The 21,952-nt window shown below is 37.7% G+C and overlaps 1 protein-coding gene across 2 annotated transcripts in view; it reads right to left on the bottom strand.

Moving 5' to 3' along the window:
- Positions 1-21,952, bottom strand: part of gpc5c (glypican 5c) — a 145,888-nt gene that overhangs the window by 72,157 nt on the left and 51,779 nt on the right. For both annotated transcript variants that reach the window (XR_009268972.1, XM_058764623.1), the window contains exon 6: positions 19,903-20,025. Coding sequence is in view for 1 of the 2 variants with exons in the window: in XM_058764623.1 (XP_058620606.1) it covers positions 19,903-20,025 (123 nt within the window). In the remaining variant the exon portion in view is untranslated. The remainder of the gene's footprint in view (positions 1-19,902; positions 20,026-21,952) is intronic.

The following is a 21,952-nucleotide window of genomic DNA, read 5'->3' as shown; positions in this document are numbered from 1 at the left end:
GTGCATGTGACTGTGAACATTAAAGGAATTTTGTGTGGGTGCTCTTTTTTAATATCGGATTAGAGCGATAAATATGATTAAAATGATTTCTAATGCATGAAATTAACCAATCTTATGATCTACCAACCACACACTGTAAAAAAAAAAAAAAAAAAAAAAGAAAAAGAAAAAGTTTTCTCAACTTATTTTTTAGGAAATTTCTCAACTTTTTGTTGTATAAACTTCTTTTTTATTGTATAAAATCTGCTGAAGCTGGTTGCCTTAAACTTTTAAGTTTGCCCAACTTTTTATATTTTTTTACAGTGCACAAACTAACACTAAAGAGCCTTTCCCAAGGCCACAATGGAGGTTGTTCATGAATCATCCCTTGGTATGAGCCATAGCATTAAATAATGTTGCAACAATATTCAGTTTACATTTTGCACCGTGAAAGATTCTGAAGATTAGATTTTGATGGGTTTTTTTGTTTTGTTTTTTCTGTAAAAAAAAGAAGAAAAAAAAAAGAAAGTTGAGCCAACTTAAAATTTCAAGGCAACCAGCTTCAGCAGATTTTTGAGCTTATTTTTGTGGGAGATTCTCAAATTTTTGTTGTATAAACTTAAAACGACAAGTTGAGAAAACTCAAAAATCTGCTGAAGCTGGTTGCCTTGAAATTTTAAGTTGGCTCAACTTTCTTTTTTTTTTTTTTTTTTTTACAATGCATGGTCCAACCATTAAGTGTGGTGCTTCAATCTTTCCCGGCTCGGAATTGAGTTACTGATTTGCAAAAAAAAATCAGCTTCTCAAAGTTTTTAAATAAATCAGTTTCAATACTATAAACATGTTGCAATCAAAAATCTATTTGATTTCTACATGCATTTATTTGATCAAATTCAGCTGTATCTAATATCACACCTCTCACACTCATGTCTCATTTGATTATTGTATTTTACAGCTATACCTTCAACGTGATACCATCTTGTGAAGGACAGACTGATGTACCAGCTCTCACTAAAGATATCCGAAAGACTTTAAGAGTTGCCTCATTCTCCCAACCGAAGATCACCAATCATATACACAGGCAATCTTTAGCTGCTTTAATATGATGTCTCATAGAGAAAGGCTCACACTCTCGTTCTCTTAATGATGATGTACTAAGAAAGCTTATAATCCCTGGGCATGACCCAGAGGAGAGAGTTAGAAGAGCAAGAATCCCAGAATCATCCTTACTGAACACTCTCTATTGATTCAACAACTAGCATTTGCTCTAGTCTGGACATCCTTTATTGCAGGATCATTCTGCATCACTGTAATCTGCTCTCTCAGAAAGATAAGTATGAAGAGATTGTGTTAATAGAGGCTGGCCACTGTTCAGCAGCCTTTCACATTTGTTTTTCATGTTTTTATGTAATATATATTAAAAATATATATAGTAAACAAAAAATGAATAAATAAATGCACCTAAATGAAAATACACTTTGGTGACTGCAAAACTAACTGAAATAAAAATGAATATTCACAAAAATCTATTTTAGCTTCATGGTACATTACATTTGAAAGCTTTAACCCGGCTGCATTAAACATGAACGTGCTACTGGATGGTGATAAAGCTAGGCAGCCCTAAGAGAGTAAATGTTGTTAAATATTTCAATTATACTAGTTAATGCATCAAAATCGTCAGCCCTTAAATACTAAAACTAAAAACTAAATAAACTGAAAAAATAAAACTAGAAAATGCCAAAGAAACTAAAAACAGCAACAAAACAAAAAAAAAAAAGAATGAAAACTAAACAAATGGAAAATTTGAAAATCAAAACTACACTAACTCAATAAACACAATCTAATAAAAATAAACAGCCCCATATACAGAATAAACATACTCAACGATGCAAATAAAAAACAACTTTGAATAAAACTGCAAAAATAAACACATAAGACGCAACTCTGACAGGATGCAGTCTGGTTCCCAGCATGAAGCAACTCAGTGTTGCAAACGTCCTATAATCAGTGCACTCCCAGAGTTTCATGGAAACAGAGATGATTCCAAAAGCTTTGAAAATTAATGATGGTTGAGCATGAAATGCACATGTAAATGCTTCTGGTCATAAGAAAAGAAAAAGAAAAGAAAAGAAAAAAAGTGAAACTTGCAAAACAGAAGCTAACAATTTTAGGAACTGCGTTAAAGATTAACTGATTCAAAAATGTTCTTAAAGCCTTATGATGCCATAGAAGAATGTTTTATTTGGTCTTTAGAAAACCAGGAGAATTCAAATTTTGTTTTAACAGATTCCAGGAACCCATTTTCTGACCTGGAGAACTGGAGAACCTATAACGTACCATCGAAAACCTTTTTTTTTTTTAATAACCAAAAAACTAAATGACCAACTTAGTAATCTTATAGTGAAAAGCTGCAAAGACCCATTAAAAACCCATTAAGAGTCTAGAACTTCTTCATCTCGTATGTTTTAAAGTATTTGTGTGAGAGAGGGAAGAAAAAAGAAACAAAATCTTAGATTGCAAACAGCAGAGTTGCTCTGTAATTAATGGGGCGGCAGAGAGTGAATGAGAACCACTAGAATGTGCAAATCTGATCTGGATAAATTAGAGGTTTGGAGCACGATAAACTGGCAGAGAGAGCCATGACACAGACATGGAAATTACAAGCTCTGAGTTCTCTAACTTTCTCAGAATACGCCGCTCCGCTGCCTGTGGAACGGACAGCTCTATTGTCCTCCATACATCTTTCTCAGAACAGAGACACAATGGTAGCCTGCCTGCATGAGGACAAACCAGACAGAAAACAGCAATCAGACACCGCTGAGGATGAGCTGCTTTGAAAGGATTTGTGCTTGACAGAGGGTGTCATTCATCTGAAGTGAGATGTCAAAGCCAAGTCTTGAGACCAGAATAAAGAATCAATTCATCCACCTTTTATCATTTTCTATACTAAAATGAAACCAACCGTCCACCCATCTATCATCTAATCATCTAGCAGCTATCTATGCATCTATCCATTCATCTGTCCATCTATTATCTAAATGACCATCTATCCAACCAAACTAACATTTATATATCCATTCATCATCTGTCCATCTATTATCAACTGTATCTATATCTAACCATCTATTATCCATTCATCTACCTATAACCAACCCATCCAACTATCTATCTATCTATCTATCTATCTATCTATCTATCTATCTATCTATCTATCTATCTATCTATCTATCTATCTATCTATCTATCTATACATCTGTCTAACCAACCATCTATCTATCCATTCATCTTTGTAGCCTATCTATCATCAATCTATATCTATACATCTCTTATCTATCTATATCTAATCATTTTTCATACCATATTTTTATTTCAAGAAAATGTACAAACATAGCTTCTTAGCCTAAGGTTTAACTGAAAAAGCATCTAGCCAATATGGCAAGAAAGGTAGTTTTACAAAAGTACTGAACTATACAGGAACTCCAAAAACACAAGTCATGAATCTCAGATAAATATACGATCATTAGAACAATTATTGTTATCAAGAATCCCAATTAAAAGACTTGACGCCTCAGTTTTGTTTTAGCCAGCGACATGCACTGATCTCAGGCTGTGGCACAAAGTTAGCTGGCAGTCTGCTAATGAGTCGGTCATTGTGTTATTTAATGTGCCCATCTGGTTACTGGAAGGTTGTTTGGATCCAATCTTTTGTGCCTTGCCCAGACTCAAAGAGAAAACTAAAAGACATTAGATGAGTTCACCTGTGGACCACCAGTCTCCGATGAAGAAAAACAGGGAAGATAACCCAACAGGATCAGGAAATGTTTGAATTAAAAAGTGTCCGTTTAAATCCATAAATAACACTTTAGACACAGAGACAGACCTGCAGGCGGTGCCAAACACACATCTGCGCTGAGAACAGATGCCAATCAATACAGACGGGAGACGTGCCAAATAAAATGAGACATACAATGCTTAAAATAGACAGAGATGTGAAGAGAAGGAATTCTATAGAGATGGAAAGATCAGGGAGTGTGAGAGGATGAGCAAATGGTGGAGACGAACCACAGAACAGAGCCCGAGCCAAGCCTGCTGCCCCGAGGGATGATGGGAAAGCAGACTGTGGCTGCCAGTGGCAGGGACAGATGCCCATGTGGCCAACAGCTGCATCGTTCGTTCGTGTGTGTGTGTGTGTGTGTGTGTGTGTGTGTGTGTGTGTGTGTGCACGTGTGCGCGTGTGTGCATGTGTGTTTTTGTGAAAAGTCAGGACATAGCTTTGTATAATGACAAAGGTATGACATAGGTATTACAAGGTGAAGGTGACTTTTCAGGACATTGACCCATGTCCCCACTTTTCAAAACGCTTATAAATCTCACAGAGTGAGGTTTTTCTGGGGAAAGTTGAAATGCACAGTCTCCTGTAAGGGGTAGGTTTAGGTGTAGGGTTGGTGTAGGGCAATAGCAGTATAAAAGTACAGTATAAAAACCACTACGCCTATGGAATGTCCCCACTTTTCACAAAAACGAACGTGTGTGCGTGTGTGCGTGCGTGCGTGCGTGCGTGCGTGCGTGCGTCTTGTTTCTCAAGAGAAAAGTATATGGCACTGAGGTTAGTCCAACACACACGAGTCAAAGCGTCAATGTTTCCGCATTGAACAGCAGCAGATATGCGTGTTGTGTGACATTTAGTGCAATATCAATAACTCTCTCCATTAATGTTATGCAAAAGGGTGTACACACATACACACACACACACAGCATGACGGGATAAAAAAGAAGGGTGACTGAAGGGTGGAGAGTGTGTCTGAGGTAAGATAAGGCTGATTCGGTCTGTTATTATCTGTGCTGGGGCTCATTACAAGTCGCCCTCCACAGACCAGGCAGGGTGTGGAAGAAACACACCTCTTATTTGGTTGGGAAGTGCAATGAAACACACACGCACACAGGGATAATTCTCTAACTGATCTCTATTGAGGCAATTATAATTACTACACTCTACTCCTAAACTACAGGAAACAAGAAATTATTTAGAGCCTTTGTGAATCAGATTTCCTTATGTACTTTCTAATCACTATCATTGTGGGGGCATTTCTTCCAGTGGAAGCAGATCATTCAGCAATAATTCAGCAAAATGAACAGATGTTCTGTGGTTCGGGACGTGGCTGTGGGAAATTCATCAAATGATGAGGAGCAGCATTATAATCATGCACAAATCCAGCTACAAGCATTAAGAGTTAAGATACTGCGAGAAGTTAAAAATAGTCCAACTTTTAATAATACATGCACCCAGGAATGGAAATTCTGTCATTATTTACAGACCGTCATGTCCTTCCAAACCTACACAAAAGATGATATTTTGAAGAACGTTTCAATTTTTGTTGTCCATATAAAGAAAGTCATTATAGAGTCCAAAACAACACTGGATCCCATCGGCTTTCATTGTATGGACCGAAACCCCAGAGACATTTTTCAAAATATAGAATTTTGTGGATGTGTTTGTGCCATCATCTCGTTTTTATAGTTAAAAACATTATAACATTATAAATGCACGTACACTACCATTTAAAAGTTTGGGGTCAGCAAGTTTTTTTTTTTTACACAAGGAGACATTAAATTAATCAAGTGACAGTAATGACTTTTACATCGTGACAAAAGATTTCTATTTCAAATAAATGCTCTAAATCTAAAAAATAACTCTTTTGAACCTTCTATTCATTAAAGAATCCTGAAAAAAAAAGACATTACATAAATATTGTAAAACTATTTTTAACATTGATAATATTAAGAAATGTTTGTTGAGAACCAAATCCGCATATTAGAATGATTTCTGAAGGATCATGTGACACTGAAGACTGGAGTAATGATACTGAAAATTCAGCTTTAACATCAAGAAATACATGACACTTTAAAATGTATTCAGATAATAGAAAACAGTGATTTGAAATTGTAATGCACAATATTCCAATACACCATTTCACAATATGCCTATTTTGACTGTATTTTTATCAAATTTTATAAAAAAAAAAATCTGATCATTCTTCGTGAATTCACTCTAAATAAGCAAGAAACCCTCTGTAAACTGTAAAGTAGACAAACAAGTAAACAAGGGAGTGAGAGTACAGGAAGAGGGAAAAAAGGCATGAGATTCCTGGATGAGCCCGTTATAGCTCTAAATTAACTGAAGGAAGTGGCTGTTTATGGGAACATTTACTGGTAAATCTGCCCCCAGTCTCTTAAACATGGTCACCAGCTCCGCCTGGTCACTGTTAAAGCCTCTTCCCTGAAGCACAAATCGGCGGTTTGGCGAGAAACCAACACACACTCACGCACGCACACTAAAGCCTGTCCGAGTGTGTGCGTGTGTGACCCTGCGAATGTGGCATTAATTGGTCAGCGGTGGTGCCCCATGCAGAGAACTTCCTTTTCTTTGAACTCGTCCCGGTGTTTTTAACATCTCTTACACTTTCACCGTTTCCCTCATAATGCTGCACAGGTCAGAGGCATACAGCAGTCAATGAGCTCCAGATAACACTGTAATGAGGGTGAGTGTGTGTGGAGGTGAAAATCCACTGAGATGTGTTCTCAATTATTTTGGAATTTCAGAAGCGAAACCCGGACCTCCCATTTGCGGGCTGACACACACCATCGCACACACACACACACACACGCACATACTGTACACACACTAATCATTTAGATGCAGCAGATGATGTCACTGCCTGAGATTGCATCTCTCCTGTTCTATCTATAGTCATTCTGAGGCACTATTTCCAGCACTGGATTTAAAACACATTCCTGAGAAAAGCTAGGGGACATTTAAACTAGACTCTCTACAGCAAGAGATAGACAGAACTGATGCATTGAATTGATCAAAAGTCATAGAAAAAACATTTAGAATGTTGCAAAAGATTTAATATTTTCCATTGAAACTTTTCTTGAGCAGCAAATGAGCATATTAGGATGCATTCTGAAGGACATTGAAAAAAACTGGAGTAATGATGCTGAAAATTAAGATTTGCCATCACAGGATTAAATAATTATTTTTAAAATATATTATTTATTTATTACATCATTTTAAATTGTAATATTATTTCACTATTTACTGTACTTTTGATCAAATAAATGCAGCCTTGAGCAAATTGCTAAATTGCTTTTTTTCCCAATCATTCAGTAAAAGTATGCTTTTAGGCAGCACAATCAACAGTATGTCTGATTCATGGCATACATTATTGTTTTTTAACAAATGTAATAGGTCAGTTAGGGGCATACTACGTATTTGAGTATACATACTATATATTGCAGAATTAGTATGCTATTCTAAACATATCTCACTCTGTCTATTGCATAGAAGAGCATGAGCTGCAAAGAGAACTATTCTTTTTACTGCCCCCTATTGAAGTACACAAGTATTACACTCAACCATTTCACGCTACAGTTCTTTCTTCAGATAAAAAAAAAAAAAAAAAGGATCAGTTAAGACTTGACAAACAATTTTAAAATGTGTTTTCAGACATTACACACACACAAAAAATGTTACAAACACACTTATGTAAGAGCTATCGTCTCCACATCTAAATTACAATGTTATCAGATAGAACACTGGAAAAACACAAACCAGAAACAGTCCACTCTACCATATGAATAATCATTTTAACTGTGCTCCAGCTAAACAGTCCAAGTACAGATGGTATATTGGTACTTTAGTAAATCAATCACTCTAAACAAAACAACCGAAGTCTTTGTAATGCTTACATACATTATTAAGGTAGCTCTCTATCTCTTCCCCAGCGGGCTTTCCATCAACGTCATGCAGATCAATAAACTATCAATGCACGCGGTCGATTTGAATGCAAATGTATCTGCACAATGAAAACTAGCTTTAGAACAGAGGAAATTCCTTGTCAACAAAAACACACTGAATATCTGTGACATTTTCAAGTGCGTTTACACCTCATCGTGTTCATTGCTTTGCAATTTATTTGCAGAAGCAGAAATGATGACAGAGAAACCGAATGCCTTTTTGTATGACTGTGTCCTTTAGTAACAACAGGCCAGATGTGCACAGCTTGTGCCAGCATCAAAGTGATGCCAGTGGCTTCAAGCTGGCACTGGCTGATGCCAGGCTGAGTGGCCAAAATGTTATGACTGAGGGCAAATTTGGCAGAGGGCCGCTGAATTAAACACATGGACATATGAATGCCTCCTAACACCTCTCAAGTTCAGAACCATCTGTCTTGGGCAACAACGAACAGGTCAGACACACATGCCAGACAAAAACAAACTCACACACACACATAATGCAGAGAAGGTTTCAGAGGTTTTCAGCTAAACACCTGCTAGAACAGCACAGGTGCTGTTTGTAAGGTAACAAAAAAAACTTAGCTATTTACTTTAGCTATTATTTCTTAAAAGAAGCATGTATTCTAAAGAACTGTTTTCCACTGCAAAGAATATTTAGTGCAATGGAAATGTTCCATAGATGTTAAAGTTTCTTCATGGGACCATTAATGTCAATACAGAACCTTTATTTATAAAAGTGTGGGTCCAAAGAAAAAGAACCTGGTGTCTTTAGCATGGGCACCAAGGCACAATATATCACAAATAAATATTGCAAGACCACAACTCTAAAATATCTAAAATATACACACAAAAGTATGAACCTTTCTCAGTGCTCTGTGATAGTGTAACGGTCATATCCTGACATCTAGTGGTAAGTAATTTTATTGCAAAGTTTTCCAGAAAGCGTCACCAGTAAAAGACATCAAGATGCACTGACAGGTGTGTGAATGTAAACACATTCAGGATGATGCAGAAAAGAGAAACGGAGAGCGAGAGAAAGCCATTATATATGTAAACATTATATATTATGTAAATAATAAACTACTCTTTACACTTGCCTTAAAAATGTTGGGGTCAGTAAGATTTTTAAAAGAAAGAAAATAATAATTTTATTCAGTAAGGATGATAGGATAAGGATTGATCAAAACTGATACTAAATACATTTGTGTTTAATATATATATATATCAAGAGTTCAGATGCAAAAGCCTCTACCTGCCATCTGAAATTTTCTTCTAAAATATGCGTTTTTTTATCAGGCTCCTATATTCATGTTTAGTTATTTAACTTTGATCGCATAGAAAAGGACCTATACATTACTATTACAGAAAAATGACTGAACTTAAACATAGGAGCCGGATAAAAATGCTCATTTTAGAAGAAAATTTATACACACACACAGACACACACACACATACATATACATATACATATACATATATACACACACATATATATTTACATATATATATATATACACATATATATATATATGTGTGTGTGTGTGTGTGTATTTGTGTATTTGTATATGTATGTATAATACAATAAAATAATTTCTGTTCTTTTCAACAATCTTGAAAAAAAGTCATAGTTTCCACAAAAATATTAAGCAGCACTGTTTTCAACATTGAAAATAATAAGAAAAGTTTCTTGAACACCAAATTTTGAAGGATCATGTGACACTGAAGGCTGGAGCAATGATGCTGAAAATACAGCTTTAAGTCATAGGAATAAATTATATTTTAAAATCTATTAAATTAGAGAACAGTCATTTTCAATTGTAATATTTATCAATATTCCTCTCTGTACCAATAATGTGATTTATCAAATTAATGCAGCCTTAGTAAGGATAAGAGACTTCTTCTAATGGTAGCGTATGTATAAGATACCAAAATGTTTTCTTTCTTTCTTTTTTTTTTTCATTTAATGCAGGAATGTCCAAACCCTTTTTGGAGTCTATTTTTTTAGCCTGTGGATGGCAGTATAGCTCTTCTTTCAGGTTTACGGACACTCAATTCCCAGCAGCAGACAGATATGCTAGTTATAACTGCAATAATGAGCAGTCCTTCACAAATTAAGACTATTAAAAGTTTATTTACAAAAATTAATGAAAGGCTTGGTGGCACATTTAAAGTTAGTTTCTACACAGCAGCCAAACTACTTCCACACGGTCAGTGGGATTGACAATATTTACTGACAATTATGACTTTCAAACCATTCAAACAGCAGCTGGAACATTTTCCAAATTAACCAATAACTGATGCCAAGCACTTTTCTATTCTTGAGATAATGTCTGTAACCGTAGAGACAGGGAATAAAGATCGTAACACTGGAATATCTGATCATTGTGTCATTTAATAAACTATTCCAGTCAAGAAGTGGATTCATTTGGCAAATCCTAACTGACTGACAGCTTTGATTTTTTCATTTTTAAATCAATTTGTTCCTCTCTTTTGTAAACCGAGCTTCTTGGCTGGACAGGTGTCCCTCTGTTATCTCAGTTCTGAAACAAGTGCAACCAGCACAAATGACACAAGCTCGCTCTCAGACACACCTGTTTGTCTCACAGTTAAGAGAAATACACACCCACACTTCCAGAGAGAAACTTTAACACTGAAACAGATGGCACTGTCAACACAAGCATTTAAAGAGCCCATAATTTCGAGCCTTTAAACTAGAGTTGTGTGAATTGTAGTCTGTGTGTGTGATCTTTCAAACCATCTGTATATATAACAAAAGGTAGCTGCTCTGTTCTAGGTCGACTCTTATACTGTTGACAGTGACTGGTGGACAATTTTGGCACAACCCCATTATGGTGGCGACTGTATGTAATGGATGTTGTGTTAAAAATAGAACTATAAAAAATACAAGAGATACAGAATACATGATCCACATGCAGGGAGGAAATAGTGCAACAAAATGAACTTGAAATGTATTTGAATGCAAATGAACTAAACTGAACTAGAAATCATAAGCTGGTTTGAACTAACAACACGTATTTATTTACATTACTAAATGTGTTTATTAGTTTTACAATATACATTTATTAGTTAAACAATGATAAGGAGTAAATTTTATTAGCCATTAGTTTTAAACACATTCCCTGCAATTATGTCAAAACCTAGTTACTAAACGAGGCTAAGAACATTCATGAATACTAATATCAGCACCAAGACTTTAAGAATCTGGTCTGCTGAAGATCATCCAATAATTCTTGAATCTGTTAAGATGAAGTGATGCGTGTTGCGGTAATTGTGGGAAAGGCAGTTCACAGAATTCATTTAATTGATTTCAGGTCTGGAAAATTCCCTCCAAGACATGTGGTTCACTGTGTATTGTGGATAATGGGGTCATACATGTTATAATCTTTTTTTTTTTTTTTTTGAATATGCAGTTATCAACAGAAAAACAGAAGCTACAAATCTAACCATAGGCCTTTCCTACGATGCAAAAGCATGGTATATACACACATATGCATATGCATACATATAAATCTTGAGAACCTTCTCTTTGATCCAAACAGAGAAAATGTGGTTCCAAGGTTACAAGGCCACACACCATTCAGATATTTCTGTTCATGTGAGTGACTGAACATAAACTCTGAGAATAACAGGACACGCATGACGAATGCCACATGGAGCTCACACAGACAGCTGGCTGCACTTACAGGCAGGTGCACACCCAAATATCTCCACCTCCAGTTATACCTTAGACCAGGGGTTTTCAGACTGGGGAGCCACAAAAAAAAAAAATAAATAAATAAATAAATAAATTATAAATAAATAATTAATAAAATACATTTAAAAAAATAAAATAATAATAACAACAATAACAACAACATAAATATAATGTAAAAAGTAGTACAAAAATTAACAAATTATATTTAGAAAAAAAATGAGAGAAGTATTTGCTCACGCAAAAGTCACTGCCATGATGTTGGGTGTTATGGGACGTTGCCAGTTATAAAATAGCGATGTTTGTGTGTGTGTGTGTGTACCTGTTTTTCTATTCAGGTGGGGAATTAAACCTGAATACACACAGACTCATGAGGACTCGTGTCATGGTGGGGACCTAAATTGAGGTCCCCATGGGTAAACAAGCTAATAAATCACACAGAATGAAGTTTTTTGAAAATCTAAAAATGCAGAAAGTTTCCTGTAAGGGGTAGGTTTAGGTGTAGGGTTGGTGTAGGGCAATATAATATATGGTCTGTACAGTAGAAAAAGCATTACGCCTATGGAGAGTCCCCACAAGGATAGCAAACCAGACGTGTGTGTGTGTGTGTGTGTGTGTGTGTGTGTGTGTGTTTGATCTGCTCTGCTCTGCTCCACTAAATCCTCAGAGAGAGAAAAGAGTCACGTTTGGTCTGCCATCGTTAATTATTCGGGATAAACGGAGGCGTGCAGGAAGGAGGACAGACCCATGGAGTATCCTGAGAGTCATAACTCTTGTAAAATAAAGGAATGTGTCATCGGACGGTAAGATGGGGCGGCAGGATGGTGTTTCTGGAGCCCATCTGGTGGATAGTGTGTGTGTGTGTGTGTGTGTGTGTGTGTGTGTGTGTCGGGGTGAAGCTGTCTGGAGAAAGATTCATGCTTATGCAGACGGTGAGACGACACCAGTGTTTGAGTCATACAAAGCAGGGCGGAGGTGGAGGTCAAGGACACCGCTGGGACGGGCCTTTCATTTACCCTGTGAAAACAAATATGAGCTTTTGTTTCATAGCGTCTCTTCTACTACTCTATCCTCCCTTGATTTGCTATTTTCCCCTCACCTCCTAGCTGAAAAGACCTGCTGTGCTTTAAGATGCTGGAGGCCAGCAGGGTGCTGGTGCCCTCACGAGGCTGCTTAACTAGTTTCACCAGTACGGCTACTTTTCAACATGCTTTACTTGCTAAATTAGCTGTGAGGAAGGAGACAACAAAAGAGAATAATCTTGTTGAAATGACCAATTTAGACTACAATTGAATGGAAAGCTAGTGTGCCGATCAGGCTTCTTAAACAGCATAAAATAAGCAAAGCCGATTTGCTTCATTAGCTGTGATGAGAAAGAAAGGGAAGAGAAACCTAGCCTTAACTAGTATTACAAAAGATGCTGGTATTCCATCAGGCTTCTTAGCTTATCCAAGAAGGTACCTTGTTGGACATCAAGTTATGTTGGTTTTTAGGCCTCAAAATGTGATGTTGTTCTGCCAGTGTTCTCACCAACCTTGTTAACTTTCCATAACATGAGTTATGGAAAGGAGGTAAGGAAAAACAAGAAAAGGAGGAGAAAAGTTAATCAGATTTCTTGTTGAACTGGTCAGTTTAGACAACTGTTTAACAGAAAGTGACCAACTTAGTCAAGACTAGCATTACACAAGAAGTTGGTATCCCCCCTGGCTTCCTAACCAGGAAGGTACTTTGTTGTTGTTGTTCATACTGCTCTAAGCTGGTCTTTTCAGCAAAACTATAATACTTTTCTCCACTATCCTCTTCTTTCTTTCCCATCTCCTCAAAGCTAATGAAGCGAGCAGAAGCAGGAACAGGAAGCGTCTTTAAGGTCAGCGCTCTGGAGGAGGCCTGCGAGTTTGTCCCAGAGAGACGCTCCCCTCTCAGGGCCTGCACCTCTGGCTCTCTGATCTGCCCACGGGGAGAGTGTCAGAAAACTGATCCCTTTCATCTCCTCCGGGGCTCCCTTCTGATCCCCGTCTCTCGTATTTATTTGATTTCCAAGATGCTGTTTGATGACTCAGAGTCTCTGCCGTCCAGTTCACTGTTTGCTGTTCATCTCGCTCTTTTCTCACCGCATCATCACTCGTTTGATTCATAGCTACGCTGTTCTGTGCGAAAGGCGAGAGCTCCATGTGACTTAGCTAGAAAAGTGGACTAGATGATGTAATGCGGTTGAATTTATTGGTCCGTTGTCCTGAAAAATGAATGGGGGAAATTGTAATGCTCAACATGGTGGCTATGGGAAACAAAGTCCTGTCTTTCAGTTAAACAACTCAAATGGGTATTCAGTTGAGTTTCTAAGAGGTCTAACCTCAAAATTTCCTTCCCAGCATCAGAACCACTGCAAGTGGGGGGCCAGCAATATGCGGGGGACCCTCATGACATTGTGAGCCTGTTTAGAGCCGTTTTACACTGCACAGAAGCCACATCTAAGCTGCAAATATACTGCCAGCATAAATATATTTACTTGGATTCACAATAATGGGAAACACATGCAAACAAAGGCTGATATTGAATTGATACTGAAACATTTTAGATGAGAGCTCCAATTATACATCTAGTCTTATTAAATAATTAAAGTGTCAATTTCTTTAAAAGCAAACAAAATTCTTACTGACCCCAAATAATGTTTATTGTTCATGGTACACTTTAACAAAGTGAACCTTATTGTAAGTTCCTTATTGTAAGTTAAAACATATTCAAATAGAAAACTGTTGTTTAAAATTGTATTATACTACGGGGCCGTTGAATGCTTGAATCTGATTGGCTGACGAACGTTCTAAGGTGTGCAATTACTCCGCTTCACGTCGTGACCGCATCACCACCTCGGGTGTGCATTATTTTTCTAATAATCCAACGGCCCGTCGTCTATTATTCCTTACTGTAAAGCTATAATGTTTTGAAATATGTATTTTTGATAAAATAAATGCAGCCTTAAGAGGACTTCTTTTAAAAACATTTTAAAAACCTTACCAGCCCCAAACTTATTCATTTGTGGTTGCAAAACTGTATTAATATATGTCAAACAAACCGAATTAAACATTTTTGCAAAGTACTGTTCAGTGTTACCTGAAGCATTATCTAATGTTAATACATTGAACTTCATGGTAAAATGATACTGAAATATTTCAGTGTGGAAAAGGACACATGACAAGAAAAGTTGGAAAAAAATTAATAAAAATAAAAATAATAATAAACCCTCAACCTTAAACAGCTAGACCAGTACCTACATAATCCAGCCAGGAAAAGGTGGGAAATAATGCTGGTCTGTTTGAACTGTACAAGCTCACTTTACAAATATATTTGGATGAAAACAAAACATTCATTCAGTAATAACACGACAACATGTGGCCAATATCCAGCCGGGGGGAAATGTTTCTGGTCTGGCCAACTGAAAACGATAACATTTTTTAAATTCTTTTGTCTTGCCATGTTACATTCAACAGATTTTCTGCTTGTTTTTCCTCTCTCTCTCTACGAGGTCAAAACTCCAACCAGACTGACCAACTCCCAAATGAACTCAGCGTCTGTTCGGCGTTGATGAGTCTGTAATGTCTCGCCCATCTCTTGTACGAACTTCTGATTTTCAACACCACTTGTGGATCACCTCTGATGGGCCCTGAGGTCATCTTATCAGATCTGATTCAGCCATGCGTCTCTGGATTGAAATGTGGAATAGAATGGTCTGTGTCCCTCCCCGGAATGATTCAGATAATTAAATTCAGGGTCTTATATAAGGGGAGGATTGTTTTTGTCCTTTCGCCAAAAGCACGTTCCAGAACGTGCAAGTCTCACGGGTTCTAGAGCACAGAGCATAACAAAGACGTGAGAACAGTGTTGTTAATTAGAACAAAGCAAATATAGATGCCAGAAAAAAAGCAACAAGAAGAAAGGGAACTACAAAGACTCTCGTCAGGACTAATCAACCAAGAAAACAACCAATTAAAGCTAATTTTACACCCTCCCTCTAGAATACAGTCTAAAAATGTGATTGAAAGCAATGCTTCACTCTCTTTCTGTCTATTTGTCATAATGTGACCACCGAAGACAATAACCAACTCAAAATTTGCTTGTGCGTGTGTGTTCTGGTCCACAGTATGCATGTGGGTCATGGGAATGGGTCGGGTGTCCTCTATCCCAGGGTGCATTCAGCTGTCTCGACTTACATTATTTAATATGACCACTTATCACACACTCATACATACACATTCAATTAGTTATCCAAATAAGGACATACCAAAGACTTCTATTGCTTTTAAATAAAACTAATTATACTTACTGACCCAAAACATAATTCTTAAACGTTACATATAGATATGCATGGGAACTAATTATAAACAGCATGTAGTCCTTTGATAAAATAAAATAAAGATGGAAATTCAACATTTATCATTACTGATTATATGAATAATGAGATTATTTCACATTAAATAAATAAATAAATAATCATCTGCTAACATCTCTAATCAAACATGTTTTAATCTAAAGGAAGGACATTTCTCACCATTTCTAGCATTTCCATCAACCCACACACACACAAAATCAGAATTATCAACACCACGGCGGTCCTCAAGAAAGATTACTTTAAATGTGTCTCAATGGTGTGTGTGATCTGTGGATGAGGGCCACACACAGAGGAAAAGACAGAACAAGGCACTGAGATACTGAATAAGAGGAAAGAAGGAAGCAAAGAGAGAGAGAGAAAGAGAGCAGATCAGGCTGACTAAATGGTTTCCAGATGTGTGAATGGTAAACAACTGGTTTATCGTGCGGGCATAAAAATCTGCGGCATTCAGAATCTCTGACCAAACATCCCAGAGTCCTCCAGAACCATGACCAGAGAACGGACAAGCATGGACAGATCCACATACACGCAAACACACGATCGCATTGTCGCCGTTTCGTGTGTGATATCTGCTGTTGAGTATTTCCAGAAGCCTAGCATGAAAGAGCCGAAAACAAATGAGAAATCAAATCACCATCCCATCTGACATGCTTTGAAGTCATCTGTGCAAGAACATGAACCTTCACGTACATCTGACTGATGAAGCGAATGTGACACAATTACAGAGAAAGAGACATCCATGTGTGTGTGCAATATTTATTCTCTCTGTATGGGTTTTGCTCCATGTATTTAGAGGGCACATTCCCAGGCTGGGCGTTGGGATTCTCTCCTTCACTGTTTCCCACACAGAGCTCACAGGAGGCCCTTTGTTCCGGCTCCAGGCCGCGGAGGACCCAGATTCAGCACAGCGGCCCCTGAGAGACCTCCCTGCATTCTTCTGCTGGACGACCCTCACCTTCAGAGGTGCTCACTGCATTGGATTCACGCTAGTCTTTGAATCTTGTCTATTTATCGATGTCTAGCTCTCTCTGGCTATACCACGGATTGAAAAATTAATATTAGCAAATAATTTGAGCTGATTTCTTCACGTAAATGAGCAGTGACTACCAATGGGAGAGTAAACAGTGAAGTTCACTTACTTTTTAATAAAAAAAAAAAAAAACAGTACAGTGACTTATTACAGTGATTTTACAGCGATGAAATCACTGTCAGCATGAATAAAACTTACAGGGACAGTTAACCCATCATAATTTACTCCTGATCTAAGTTCCAAGCTTGTGTCTAATAAAAAAAGACCTCTTTTACTTTCACTGGATGGACAAAAAGTGCTGAGAAATTTTCATAATATCTTTGTTTGTTTCAGAGTTATACAGGTTTGTAAAGACATGAGGGTGAGTAAATGAAGACCATTTTCATTTTTGAGTGAACTATGCCACTTTTAGGATACATAAACACCCAAAACTTGGTGCGACACAAAAAGTGATTTAAACATCTCTATTCTAATATGAGTTTTTACTATAATTGACCATAACCAAGAAAAGCAATGAGCTAGAAACCAATAGAATTGTAATATCGTCACCTGCTAGCAAAATGCATCTTTCTCCATTGACAACTGGTAAAAATGGCAAAACATATTGCTTTTTATATGTATTTACGTACGTATTATAATAGATATTATGTGTGTGCATGTATATATCCAAAGTATAAAATAAAAGATGAACAGAAAATATGGTATAGTATAGTATAGTATAGTACATATTGTAAAGTAGATGTTTTACCAGTGCTCAGCTTTACTTTTAAGGTTTTTTTTTGTTTTTTGTTTTTTTTTAATCAAGGTCTTAAAAGCATGGAATGGATTACCTTTGACAGTTGTGTCCAGAATTCAGTGCTGATATACAGACATGGAAGATTTCAAATAATGTGGTTCATGGGAGTTACCTTATCTTCAATCTTATTCAGTTTGGACTTGAGTTCTGAGACCAGCAGGGATCAAATCTCAGATAAAGGGATCAATCTAAATCTAAACTCAATCTAAACTGGAATGTGAGATTATCAATCACGCTATTCACCAGTCTAGTTTGTTAAGTAGCAGTCTTGCAACATGTTTTATACAAAATGACTCTAGCACACTTTACTCAAGTGGAACTGTCCCTAAGAACACTCTGTTGATGGCTTATAGACTGTCCCTTGTGTGATTTGAATTTATAGCCTCAGCCACTACATCACACTACCCATCTGATCAACATATGAATGTTTAGCAGGATACAAACTGGAGTAACACCAACCCAAATATGAAAGAGCATCCAAAGCGAGTCACAGAGACCCTGGATGATTTAAGGTGAACTGTTAAAAAGCTAAAACTATTATAAAAAGTCGTTTTACATGTTTTCTAGCTGGTCTAAACAAGTCTAGACATTTACAATCATTCCAAATGGGCACAAAATGTTACAAATATCTTGCATTTTTTCTCTTCTGCATCTCGCTGGCAGACAGACTGTTAGGAACACAGATTGTTAGGCCAAATTTCAAAGACTGATTAATTGAGTAATAAGAAAAAAGTCAGACAGAAAAAGGGATGAAGAAAAGACAACTCTTTTTTGGACTGCAGTAGAGAGTGTGTGTTTTTACTGGAGATCACAGTCCTTACATGCTGCTCCAAGCCAACAAGAAATCTAAATCAACCCTGTTTGCTTTAATACACATGCCTGGTCTTATGGGAATGATTCACCAGTGCACAACTTTCCAAAAAAAAAAAAAGTTTGTATTTTTACATCAAAAGGTAATAATTTGCTAGAACTTAGAAATAAAATTTTCCAGATAAAATCATCATAACATTTCCCCTCCCCAATCCATTTTTGTGTCACATTATGGAAAGCACAAGCTTAAAAAAAATGTGCTCTACAAAGCTGATATTTTTGACTAATGTCACCACAGTACAAATCATTCAGTACATAGTATACCATAATATTACCATCTAACACTATGGTACAACCAGTACTTTTAATAAAGGCATTAACATGAAGGAGAGCCATATACAGATCAGTCTTTCTCTTTTGCGCTGCATTGTTGATGGCCAGAATTTAGATGGTTGCTATAGAGATCGATGGGAGGTAGGGCAACCACATTTGGGTATGAGGGGATGGAACGAGTGCGAGTGCGAGTGAGGGAGAGAAAGAGAGAATATTGTCATAATTGCATGTTCTGCTGATGGTGCTTAAGAAGTGAAGCCAGCAGGCAAATGAAATACAGATCGTCGTTTGCCGCGTGACCTCTCTGAGAACGAGAGAGTGATGGATGTGAGAGAAAGAGACTTTCGTTGGGCCACAAACACCACAAAACAGCCTTGGCGCTATACAACTACCCCAAATCACTCTGAGACAAAAACTTGAAGAATTTGGCGAGAGAGAGAGAGAGAGAACGGGGAAAAAACAAAGAAATCAAAACTTGGCACCTTCAATGTCTCCTGGCTGTTAATGCAACAGCAATCCTCTGTGTTACCTTACATCGGTTAAGTCGTTTGTCACTGATCATTAGGGTGAGTTATCTTTTGAGGCATGAAATTGGAGCCAGACATCCATTCTCAAAGTAAACACTTCTCTCTGAGGGGCAACAGATTTGTTAGAAATCTATTAGGAGTCAGCCGGTGTGGCCCAACGGTAATTTCTCGTTAATGGAGGAGCTCTGTGGGTGTGTTTGGCTTTTCCATCTGTACTTTCTTGAGTGATTATTTGCAATGATGTGTTTCTTTGTTCTTGAGAGCCCATATACACATACCAGACTCAGGCCAGATGGGAGCTGGCAAACCTATGACTGTATAACTTCAGGTTTGAACTGCTGAAAAAAAAAAAAAAAACAACAACACACACACACACTTAAACTAACCTAAGCTGGTCTTCCAGCTAAGAAAAGTGCCCAAAATCCTTCTGAAGTGCTTCTGAAATGGCATTTAGGAGTTTTTACAGGCTGTTCAGTTTAATGCTTTTCGGGGGTGGCATAAAAGTAAATGATCTGTACACACTGAATTGCTCACCTTTTGACTACGTCATCTCCACTCCAACACGTGAGCTCGTCAACGCCCATCTCTCCCTCGCACAATGTCTCCGGAAGTATGGAGAAGAAAGACTTATACCGGGAGAGATACCCCGTAAACTCCCTACAACACAAATCAATAAACAAACAACACATGCAGATAATAAGTAACATTGTGAGACATTAAGGTTTTTAAATGTTTTGAAAGAAAAAACCCAGAGAACCCATTGTTTTAGGAACATATTTTAAGGCTATTATAGACATTTAATCAGAATGAGCTTTATTGGCCAGGTACGTTTACACATACGAGGAATTTGTTATAGTGACAGGAGCTGCACAGTGCAACAGAATGACAGCAACAGGACAGGACAAAGATAATAAAAGAATAATATGCAAATAGGCAATGTACAAAATAGCAAAAACACAATATATAATATAGACAATTATGTGTGTACAGGTCTGATATGTGCAAATTTGAAGTGGGAAAATAAGTATGTGTGGTGAATAAATAAATAATGTATAATAGTGTTGTGTGTTTCACGTTTAATGTCAAGTGGTCATGAGATTGATAGCCTGAGGGAAGAAACTGTTCCTGTGTCTGGTCGTTCTGGTGCTCAGAGCTCTGTAGCGTCGACCAGACGGCAGCAGGTCAAAGAGGGAGTGTGCTGGATGTGAGGGGTCCAGAGTGATTTTGACAGCCCTTTTACTCACTCTGGATAAGTACAGTTCTTGGAGAGTGGGGAAGATTGTACCAATGATTCGCTCAGCAGTCCAGACTACCCTCCGTAGTCTTCTGAGGTCAGATTTGGTAGCTGAGCTGAACCAGACAGTTATTGAAGTGCAGAGGACGGATTCAATGATGGCGGAGTAGAACTGTTTCAGCAGCTCCTGTGGCAGGTTGAACTTCCTCAGCTGGTGAAGGAAGTAAAGCCTCTGCTGGGCCTTTTTCACAAAGGAGTCAATGTGAATGTCCCACTTCAGGTCCTGAGAGATGGTGGTGCCCAGGAATCTGAATGACTCCACGACAGTCACAGTGCTGTTCATGATGGTGAGTGGGGGGAGAGCAGGGGGGTTTCTCCTGAAGTCCACAATCATCTCCACAGTTTTGAGCCTGTTAAGCTCCAGGTTGTTAAGACTGCACCAGACAACCAGCTCCTTAACCTCCTGTCTGTAAGCAGACTCGTCACCATCCTGAATGAGGCCGATAAGTGTGGTGTCGTCTGCAAACTTTAGGAGCTTGACAGAGGGGTCTTTAGATGTGCAGTCATTCGTGTAGAGGGAGAAGAGCAGTGGGGAGAGAACGCAGCCCTGAGGAGCTCCAGTGCTGATCGTACGGGTGCTGGATGAGAATTTTCCCAGCCTTACTAGCTGCTGCCTGTCTGTCAGGAAGCTGGTGATCCACTGACAGACGGAGATGGGGACGGAGAGCTGAATTTGTTTATTCTCAAGGGTTTCCGGGATGATGGTGTTAAAAGTGGAGCTGAAGTCTACAAACAGGATCCTCACATAAGTCCCTGGTCTGTCTAGATGCTGCAGGATGAAGTGCAGTCCCATGTTGACTGCATCATCATAATTAATTGTATGATATTACATTACATTAAGTATATGAAAAATAAAATTAAATATATATATATTAATTAAATTAGTGTATGCATTTTGTCCGACTGGGGATGGGATGGAGATGAAAAATTGTCTGTCCAAACATGTTTATTTCAAGGACAACCTTTACAGAGACAACAGCATGGAGGTAGGTAGTTACGGGTCACATGCTTAGTAAGGAACCAATCAGGCAACCTGAATTTAAAATTACTAAATCTGTTTTTCACACTTTGGTTTGTTTGCTTGATCTGAACCCAAGTTCGATTCGATCACTCTCCCATCAGACCACATTTCTAAAAAAACATTCAGTTTTCAGTTTCTAAATAACATCCAGAGTCAACATCAAACAAATTATGTGTTAACATTAGTGGTTCACATGCAAACATTAGGCCAGCCTGCATTCATACCAAATGTAAATCAGACGGGAAACCACATGAACCATAGTCAGACTT

This window comes from Onychostoma macrolepis, chromosome 02 (genome assembly GCF_012432095.1).
Source record: "Onychostoma macrolepis isolate SWU-2019 chromosome 02, ASM1243209v1, whole genome shotgun sequence".
Classification (NCBI taxonomy): Eukaryota; Metazoa; Chordata; class Actinopteri; order Cypriniformes; family Cyprinidae; genus Onychostoma; species Onychostoma macrolepis.
The sequence above is the reverse complement of the archived record's forward strand: the minus strand, read 5'-3'. Positions and strand labels throughout refer to the sequence as shown.